The 10,880-nt window shown below is 40.0% G+C and overlaps 1 protein-coding gene across 2 annotated transcripts in view; it reads left to right on the plus strand.

The window, feature by feature from the left end:
* The first annotated feature begins 636 nt into the window (after window positions 1–636).
* The window catches only part of mdfi (MyoD family inhibitor), a 26,960-nt gene continuing 16,716 nt past the window's right edge, over window positions 637–10,880 (plus strand). For both annotated transcript variants that reach the window (XM_040158581.1, XM_040158582.1), the window contains exons 1-2: window positions 637–1,109; window positions 2,825–3,026. In XM_040158581.1, the coding sequence (XP_040014515.1) occupies window positions 2,876–3,026 (151 nt within the window). In that variant the 5' untranslated portion in view covers window positions 637–1,109; window positions 2,825–2,875. The remainder of the gene's footprint in view (window positions 1,110–2,824; window positions 3,027–10,880) is intronic.

The raw sequence follows: 10,880 nt of genomic DNA on the forward strand, positions 1-10,880 counted from the left end.
CCTGTAATTACTTTTGAGTACACAATTCCTATCATGAGGATAAATCATGACTCATCACTTACAAAATGACCTAGTTTCGTCTTGTGCTGGGACAATATACAAAGCCTCGTGCACGCCCGAATGAATTTAGAAAATTCCTGCACTGAGTCACAACAGCATTGTGGACTACAAACAGTGATTTTGTACTAAGAACAAAGGCTTGGTCAACTCTAGTTATGTCAGAGTACAATATGTATAGGTACTTGTCATTTTAGTGAACAAAAGCTGCTGGTTTAAAGATTTAATAATATTTTATTTGATTACTTTACAGTTTTTGTTTTCAGTATTATCAACATACAGTGTTGCTTTTAAGATCTAAATGAATGCAGGTAACACTTTACAATATGAAATGGTATATTAGGCTGTTATAGGTACACTATACACTGCATATAAGGTATCTACACAAATTGTTACTATATTATCAAGCAATTATCAACACATGGTTCCTGATGAAAGCTAGCCTGTGTAAGTGTTGTGTCTGGTTTGGGTTAAGGGGTAATTATATGACAGTATATTTCAGCCCAACTAGTTTGTAGCCTGGAGGAAGCACAATCACTGCTGACTGTAGTTTCCTGTCCAATAGCTGCAGCTCAAGTCTGGGGCAAGTACAGTGGGAGCTAAGAGAGAGGAGAGACCGAGTGCACAGGACAGATAGGCTACTGCTCATTTTAAGAGTTTAAACAAGTCTGGGAAGGTTGTGTGCTTGGACCTGAAACGCAACAGAAGGTGAGGAAACCTGCAGCGCAGACAAAGAGTATTCAGCGAGCTGCCTGCAGAGACACACAAACTTCCCAACATCTGGTGTGCTGGTGGACGGGGCGAGCCGGAGAGAGAAACTTTGGAGGCGGAGAGAAAACTATCTCCGCTGGAGAAAAAATGCTTTGAATTGGGAGTTTTGGGGCATGAGCCGAGCCTACATGAGCCGAAGAGAGGTCTGGTGGTCGTGCAAAGTGACAAGAGTGGAGGGAAAGCGGACGGAAAAGGTCTTGGAGGGCGAGAAGTCCACCTGGAGCGGTCAGGGAATGAATTAGCCAAAGGCTCGACTGCTCAGACTCCCAGCCAGAGAGAAGGTAAAAAGTTGTTTCCCGTGCTGTTGTCTTAGATCAAAGCGAGTATTTGTGCAGTATAAATCCAGGCAGAAAAAGGATCCCCACACTGGGGCTGAGCACAGTCTGAGCATGCAAGGACTCGTTTTGGGAAAGCAGGGCGCAGACCTGCAATAAAGGTAAACAGAATAGGCCCGTTATTAGCTAATTACATCTAGTATGATTATGTTCTAAATATAAGAGTGAATTTATTCTGAAAGGTAGACCTTTTTCTTTTTTAAAACATTGGCACAAGTACAGTTTTAAGCTGGAAGTCTGGCACTGTTTTTGATTGTGCGGTGCGATGTCCGCTCTTTCCCTGAAACTTCTTAAACCTTTTTACCGTTTCAAAAGCATAAAACCCGGCCCATTGCAGTTGTTGAATGGTGAGGACATTTCAGTGGACCAAGCATGAACTCGGGTAAACCTCGCTCCATGAAGCGTTTTCACAAAACCTTAGCTGTAGGTTGTCAAAACTCTTGGGTGGCAGTGAGTGCGGAGCGAGCCACGGGAGCGCGCAAACAGCTGTCCAGCTGAGCTGCTCCTGCAAGGTAGGCGCGCGCCAAATACAAGTTGGCACGTGACCCGCATACTGTGCATGTACCGTCTTATTAATGAGTTACAGAACGTCCCCGGTGCTAGGTTTTGACACGCTGCTCGAAAACCCCATGAAAATATCAGATAAAACACAGGTGGGGCCCGACGACAGGTAATTGAAAAATATGAAGGTAAGAATGGACTCGCTGAAAGTCGTCTCGTTTATATGTCGCTTAGCAACCATTCACTTAGAGTTAGGGCTGTAGTCATGCGCTATTATTGTTAGTATAAGTATTACATATTCTTGCTTTTACTTGATAACACCATCATCATCATTTGGATACTTGAGTAATGTGTAATATTACTATTAAATGTATGGTTAAGTTGTTTCAAACTTACATAGAACATTTTTACACTTATCACATATACGGATATTCTCTGTCTGCTTGTTGCAGGAGCTTTAACGAATCAATTTCACTCTGTAATTGATATTCAAATCCAAGATTTCAGTTTTTATGTACTTTATGCATATTTTCTTGTAAGTCATTTTATGATCTTGATTGGGATTATTAAATAAAGTTTTGTTAAATATGTATAACAATGTTTAGCCAGCTGCTCCAGTTTTGTTGTGTCTTATCAGTTTTCTTCTTCTTTCTTTGTTCTTCTTTGATTAATTACTTATTGTTTGACTTTTTTCTCCATACGTCTTTTGTTATTGTGCTGCTGTGCCTCTTTACTGTTTAGTGTTGACTGAATGATTCATCACGATTTGCTCCAATAAAGCATCTTATAATTTATATATATATATGTGTGTGTGTGTGTGTGTATATATATATATATACGCCCATTGTTGTTATTATTTTCACAACATAAGTTAAAAGAGTTTAAACACTATTATTTAGAAGAAGGCTATGATTAGGTATTTCCGTTGTGTTACCACTGTTTCATGCGAGCAGAAAGCCAGTCTGCCTCTTCTTTTAGCGATGTTTAGAATAGCTCATAGGGATTCCTGCTGGTTCAAGTCATGACTGACTACACCTCTCCCTATGAAGCAAGGCCTATTAGCTTGTTACTCAATTTGAAAGACAATGAGAAATCTGTCATGTGACACATAGTTTCATCTTTGTAATAATTTTTTTGGCTATCTTCTCTCTCTGGTCCAGGCTCACTCCTTGGCCCCTCCACCTCCTCCCATACGAGCCAGGCCTAAGTCCATGGATGAGGAGAGGAGTGCCCCTGCCATCTCCCCAGAGCCACCTGATGATGGGGACCCCAGTTTACCAGCTCCACAACCAAGTTCACACTCAACCTCCACCACAACAAAAGCAAACTGCTGCCCAAACCTAAAGCCCTGTCCTTGTGAAGGTGAGAAACAGCTTCACAGGAAACAGCAGGAACACAGTCAAGCATACACCTAACTCTGGTGTGTAGCTGTTCATGTTTCTGTGTTTGAGTATGTTTTAGCAAAAGAACAAGAGATTCTACAAACAGCTGTGTGGTGGGTTTGGACATGCCTTGAATAGGTTCTCGTTTATAACCAATAACACCAAGTTCTACTAAAACTCCTTTGTTGCTTTTTTGGTGTGTGTGTGTGTGTGTGTGTGTGTGTGTGTGTGTGTGTGTGTGTGTGTGTGTGTGTGTGTGTGTGTGCGTGTACTGTAAGTGTTGCTGTCTCAAAAAAAGGGAAAGAAAGTAGTTATTAACAGATTGAGCCATTTATTATGAAAAACAGGAGCTAGTGGATTAGTGCTGACAAAGAAGACCTCTCCATGCTCTTTCATGCATGAGAAGTTCACTGTGGTAAGTTGGCCAAGATGTGTGTGTATATATAGCTGTATGCAAGGCACTTTCCTTTCTGTCCAAGCTATGTGAGACCTTCTTACTCACAAACAAGAATAGTCTTTGTGAAAAGTCTGATTGATGTTAGTTTTCCGAAGAAAGCTGTGATCGTGACACCCACTTAATCCTAGAGAAATCATTGTGGGTTTTAGGTAGATGTCATAATGATTCATTAGGTCAGAGGTCTTCTCACTGACAGACACAGCAGTTGTGCATTGATGTTATTGGGGATTGCTCTGTGTGCCTCTTTGGACGATCTGAGGGGTGAGGACCAACTCAGCACTGTGGAATGCTTAAAGGCCACAATGGGACTCCTGGGGATACTGGAATGAACCTATGACCCTTCCCCTTTGTGTGATTGGTCATGGAAAGGGTTGACTGACACTGGGGTGGGAACAGGAGGGCATGGACCAAATCCGGGCAGTACTGTGCCTGAGTGATTCATCCAGGATCAGCCAAAAGGCTTCAAGTTCTGTCAAGCTTCAGTGAGAAGCACAGCACTGACTGTAGATCAGAGTGCAGGTCCTATTGAGTAAGTAGGGTGAGTGTGGTTAACAGTTAGGGAAGTGAGCAGAGATTTAAGTGTCTTGTTGCCATGGGAACCTGCCACAAAAATCTTTTATGGTTCATTGAATTCTTTTATTTTATTTTATTTTTTTGTTTTGTCTTTTAAAGGCAAGTCTCAACCCAATCTATCATGATTACTGTATTGAATGTGCAAAAACACAGAACTTATCACGCACATATTTCTTCTCTACAACATCGCGGCTTACCATGAGTGTAAGTATAACATGAGATTTAATGATAATACCTTGCTGAAGACTTTTAGACTTATTAAACAGTACGTTTTTGTCTGAACATGTTCTTGTGGCTGTGCTGACTTTACCTGTGCTCGTTCTTCAGGAAGCCAGCACAAAGTATAACTGTGGCTTCTCCCACTAAAGTTAGACTGCTTGTCTGGCTGACTGGTCTAATTTGTGTGTGTGTGTGTGTGTGTGTGTGTGTGTGTGTGTGTGTGTGTGTGTGTGTGTGTGTGTGTGTGTGTGTGTGTGTGTGTGTGTGTGTGTGTGTGTGTGTGTGTGTGTGTGTGTGTGTAGGCTGAGGGTAGGTAGGTGAGCCAGGTTGGGGAGGAGAAGATTGGTCAGGCTACCACTAAGGGCAACAAGGCGCTGCTTTCAGAACTCTGCTTCAGTCCCCACCCAATCCACAGCCCATAGAGTGCAGTACTTTGGGACAGCACAATAGGCACATAGGTCTACCTGAGGTTTGAGACAAACTTTTGCCCATGGATGCATTATTAGAACTTGATAACAGGTTCCAGGATGCTGCCAACTTCCAATGAAAGTTGCTTAGCCAGCAAAAAAGCCAGAAAACTCTTTTCTCTTTGTTGTTTAATTCTAAGCTGTACAACACATGACAAATGAGCATTAGTGTCTCTTTCCTGTTCCTCTCCTGATGACTGGACTGAATTGCCATTTCATTTCACTTCATTCGTTCTGCCTGATACTGTATTAGCCAATCTCTTGTTGGGAGTGGGATGCTTTGTTTTACCCTAACCAACCAGTAGTGGATGACATATCTTTTCCCAGTGATCTCATTTTCAGTTGACATGGAGTTGCAGTACTGGTTGCCAGGAGCAGTTAACCTAATGTTTTTCGTATTAATCAAAGAAAAATATTAAGAGTTGTTATTTTTGTAAGTTAACTTATGTGTCGGTGTCATCCATGCTTGCCATTTTTCTGTTGATATTTTCATGAATGTAGCTAACAAGCTAGCTTTGAAAGAAGACAATGTCCCTATTCTTAATGTTTCTCTAACCAGATGAAACAGATGTCAGTGGGCAGACCTACAGCGTTTAAACAAACGTGAAATGTATGGTCTTGAACCAGATCCCAACAGTTTGTACCAGACTACACAATGGGATGGCAACAGTTTCAAAAAGTAGCTTTTCTGGTCTTTGAGAAAGTCTTAGCTTAAAGATACAATAAGCAAGGTCTGGAAATCAAGCTAGCCCTAGCATGAGACTCAAACGAGCACATATTGACTGACAGCCACGAGCTCCTACCCCTGACTTTGGCCTTCTCTAAATTGTTTTGTCAAGATATATTGTCAAACGTTTCACTGACATGTCTATTATAATAGATGAATATGGGGAAAACTGTTTCTGGACTGCAGTAGATTTTTTTTGCAGTACCACGTTCGGCCACTGGGACAAATTAGCAGCAACGCTGCCATACTGTGCCCAGCTCTCGTGATGATTGACTGATGCTTTAACCACAATATGTTGTGATACACTATGTTTTTCAGATGGACACAATATCATGAACATTTGTACAATCACATGTAATTTGATGGAATAACCCTTCCAAAAATAATGGCTCTGTGAATCTTTCTTTTGTCATTAACAGAAACAATGTCACAGGGGTGTTGATTAATTCCTGTGATAGTTTCTGAAGCCATTGTTTAATTACAACAATGACTTGGCAGCATCAGGTTGGGAACCAGCCTATCACAATGCACTAGATGAGTCCAGAGAAAAAGCTGTAGCCCCCTTATTACCCCATAGTAGGGCAGCAGTATTTTTGGCTCTAAGTGAATAAAGCTCTGCTCAGTCATTATAAGGCCATTGAATGGTTGTGTGGGAGTGTGTTGACAGATGTGTGCCTGTTTTGCTGTTGTGAGTGTTGCTCTCACTCATGCATTAAGATGCAGTGAGGCTGTCTGTTTATACAGGAGCCTCTTACCACCACATCTTAGACTCGGATTCTCTTACACCACTGGCAGCTCTCTCACCCTATTTTTCTGTTCCTCTGTCTTTTTTGCCCACTTCTCAGCCCTTGTCTGCTGAGCTATAATTGGTTTTAATATCAAAATTGCAATTTGAAAAGGGGCAGTTTTAAATTGCAATAACCAAAATTTTAAGTTTGTCTTGCATCATTTCTACTGTCTTCAGATGAAAAAGTTAAAGTTGTAGTTAGTAACTGTTGCTTTCGCCAGCCCTAACAATAACTATGGACAATAAATTTAGACAGCTGTAGCTAATGAATGTTTAATGTGGCAAGTTGGCCAAACAAAATGAAAATATTGGCTGTTGTTTGATTAATATGATGTCTGCATGCCATGCAAGTTTGTATAGTCAAGGAAGAAAAACCACTCTGTATTAAGGACAGACTCTCTTTTTCCTGCTCAAAAAGAAAATGGTGTGGTGGAGTCTTTTTCTCGAGGGACCTTCAGGATTCAGTGCTGTAAGGAAACTCACCCTGTCAGTCTGTGACACACTGTGAAATGCAAAGTTGTCAACAGTATCATTAGAGGTAGTCAATTACATATCAAACATTTTAGTTATTTACGTTATCAGACGTGACTGCTCAGAAGTTTGTCTTTGTCATAAGTGGAAAACTATGTAGCTGTTGTAAATATAAATATCACTATAACACCACTTTTGATTATATTTGAAGAGTTTGTAGTTATATTAAAAGAAAAGTTTGTCATTTGTCATGAAATACTTGGGAAATACTTAAACTTTCATGTTTGTAAACTAAGTATGAAGCTAGAGTCAGCAGCTGACTAACTTAGCTTAGCACAAAGACTAAAAACAGTGGGGAAATAACTAGCCTGGCTCTGCCTACTAGCAGCTCTGAAGTTCACTACCCAATCCACACCAAAACAGAAGTGTAAAAAAAGAAATTGCCATTTTAAGGGGGTTATATCCTGTCCGTTACCAGTTGCCACACAACTAGCGGAGACTCCAGGAATCTGCTGGTACCACCCAATAAATAGTATGGTACATAATCCTAACCTTATTTGCCAAAATGTCAAACTTTTCCCTAAACCTTAATTTTACTTATCTCTTACTGACTTGTTGAAAGGAAGAACCCTGGCATTGGTCAGAAAAATTGCTATTAGATATTTTTCTCATAATTGTTCAGCTGTTCTCTTTACATATTTTGCCTCCATAGCCTGTGTGTACAAGTTTAGATGTCAAGTAGCATTTGTGTGTTCATCCTAGTGCTCTGCTATGTGAAATTACTCCTTTGCCAATGTCACAGTCTACACTACATTTATTTTCTCTCTCTCTCGCTCTCTCTCTCTCCCTCTCTCTTTTACTCCGGAGTATAGACGTAGCTTTATGCCTACTTATCCCTTTTTCGTCCCTGAGGTTGGTTGAGGCTTGTGTCTAATTTGGTTTCTCACAGAGATTGAAATAAACTAAGAGCAGTCTGAGGCATTTTTACAGCATATTTGAACAACAAAAATGAGCATTTTTTTCCTTCACCACCTCGCAAACATTTGAAAAACTGTTTGCTGCTGCTCTAGTAGCAAGCACTCTCTCTCTTTCTCTCTTTCACCAATTTCTTACTTGAGTACAGTCTACAAATCTCTATAACCAATGTCATAAACTATTGACAGATACTGTCAACATATCATAGTACAAACTAGCAAGTAAACTGTTTGTCTTGTTGAGACACGGTACAGTTACTGCTGTGATAAATTTGATGGTTCCCCCCTCAGGTATGTGTTTCTTCCAGTTTCAAGTCTACATTTGTGGCAGAGGTGTTATATAGTCCTATGTAGAGCTAAACGATACTGTTTTTTAGGGTAATATTATTTCTTTGGAATATTCAATATCAACATTCATTTTTTTTTTTTTTACATAAACACCTAACTTAAATAAACATTTTGTGATAGGGATATGTCTGAGTTAAGATATTTTAAAATTGAACAATTTAATTTATTATAAAAAATAAAACTATATGCTATATAGTATATAGTACTATATAGTAAAACTATTTATTGCTGCACTATTCGTTTTGCATATCTGCCAACTCTCACTCTGATACCAATATTTTGTTATAGACTAATATAGGCTTATAATAACCCCCTACTGAAGTGCATTAGAGGATTGTGTACATTTTTCACTGCAGCTTGAGATCGCAGGTTAGATGGGTTTATTCATGCTTCTCTGTTAATTATACCACTCGCTTGCTGAATGTGAAATCCTACTGAGTTCTGTTTATCCTCTTCTGTTTATCCCTGTTTGACTGCTGGTCCTTATTTCTATATGTTATACAGTACACAGTATGTGTTTTTGCATCTGCTGGTGGTGTCCATGTTTAAGGCACCTAGATGTATCAGGCCCCTTATGGTACATACAACAGTATAGCACTCAGTTAGCAAAACAGCTGTATTTTCCCATGGACCAGAGGAATTTCAGAGACAAAGTAACACGATTAAAATCCCCTGTAAGCCTGCTCAGCAGCAGACAGTTTTTTTCTTTAACAAGCTTACACCGCTTCATTCTCTCAGTAGCTATAATCTCTGACTTTGGACATATTCCAGTACTGCACTCTCACAGCTCCTCTGTATAGTGTGTGTGTACAGTCACAGCGTGTGTGTGGATTCAACTTTTGTCTGGATTGCAACTAAACAATTGCTGCTTCTTTCCTTTTCTTTGTGTCTATATGCACACACATATATGTGTGTGTATATTTGTTGCAGGATACAGATACAAAAGCCACACTAGTGCTGTAGTTAGTGTGTTCTTTTCTTTGTATTATCCTTTGTCCTGATCAGAACCTCAGTGGTTATGTGTGGTTTCAATCAGTTCCAGTCATTACTGCTGGCCAGAGAGCTACTACTGCATCATCTCCACTAACTCCGCTCTGCTGAACATTATTCTGCTTGCTTGCTCTTCAACTCATCTCAGTGTGTCTTCTTTCCAGTCCTCTCAACTCTTATCTTTATGTTTTTAGAGATGGGTCAGTGGGAGGGTGAATATGTGCACCCATTTCTCTTGTGTGTCTCAATAGTGTGCTTTCAAGTAGGGCTGCAACTGCAACAATCATTTGTATTAATGATTCATCTCAAAAAAATTAATCAATTAAGCATTTAGTCTGTAAAATATTGAAAACTGCCCGTCACAATTTCCCAATGTATGTCTTTGCACTGTATGTCTTTGTGAAAGGGATGTACACACCTCAGAGGCCTCCTGTCGTATACATATTAGAAGTCTGTGCTTCTAAAGAAGTATTAGTGTAGCTGTAGAAACAGGCTTGAGGTGGTTTGAAATGCAGCAGGTAAACTCAGCTCAGCTCCCTATTCTCTGTGAACCAACACTGACCCTCAGAGATCATACCCAAAGGAACAGCGGACGCACTCCCCTCGAGTGACCCAGGATATGTCACATGATTTGCCTGCTCATATAATCTGGTTGTTGGTGTGCATGTGTGTGTGTGTGTTTGTGCTGTGTTTGTGTTTATGCTAACCATTACCCTATGTGATCCATATATTTTTGCTTTAATTGGTAACTGTTAGTTTATTAGCAGAAATTCCTCTGAATCGCCCCTTTAGAGCCACTGACACGTGTACATACACCAAACTACAAACACACATGAACATGCATATATATAAACACACACAATTATACACAGTCAGGCATGCACAGACCAATACACTTACTCATCCACACGTATAAACACACAGCCAGATCTCCTCAGTGGCTCTTGATTGCTCTGGTCTGATTTGAATTAGAAGCTCATCTTTCTCAGATCTCAGAAATGGCTCTGAGGTCGAGTGGTTTGGTGGTTTGATGCTGATGCCAACACACAGTTGGTTCAAGGCCTGCTTGGATGGCACTAGGGGTTTGGTGGGGATGCGTTTAGCTCCAACAATCGTGGTTTTGAATGCTTACAAAGGGAAAGCTTTGACTGAGTCACAGGACCAACACACTTTTAACCCATAGTACTCACAGAAGAGAGAATACACAACAGACTACTTTACTGAAGCAGAGAGGACTTCAGCTGACCAGATGATTGTGTGCATATCCAGTAAGAATGTGCATGTGTCATTCAGATATTCAGACACTAGGTGTAAGTATTTATTGCATATCCGTGAAATTCATTTGTCCAACAATAGCAGTGATTATGTCTTACACTTTGGTCAATTGAACAATTTGAACAATTTCTCTCTTGCTAGTTTAGCTAAATTTGTAATTCTCAGATCTAGTAGAAATGGATTCTTCTTAAAATGGTTGTTGTGAAGTCATGGGACTTTACGCTGAAGAAGTCCCTTCCTTTCCCAAAGTTTGCATATGCTGGGCTTTTGTGTGGCTTTGATAATTACATAATTGCCCCAAAAACCAGCTTCCAGAGAATGAGAGCAAAATAACATGAGAACAAGGAAGAGTACATCCAATAAATGCCACCCAAAGAACTTTTTGTTTTAATTATATAAACTGATCTCACTATTTTTAAAAATCTGCCACATGTCTAAAATCGTTCAAGTAAACTGTTGGCCGCCAGCACATGGCAAAATATTAATTCTTTATGATCCATCCTCAGTATTTTGATAAAATGGATACCACCTGCTTAGAACAATGGG

This window comes from Xiphias gladius, chromosome 21 (assembly GCF_016859285.1).
Source record: "Xiphias gladius isolate SHS-SW01 ecotype Sanya breed wild chromosome 21, ASM1685928v1, whole genome shotgun sequence".
Taxonomy (NCBI): Eukaryota; Metazoa; Chordata; class Actinopteri; order Istiophoriformes; family Xiphiidae; genus Xiphias; species Xiphias gladius.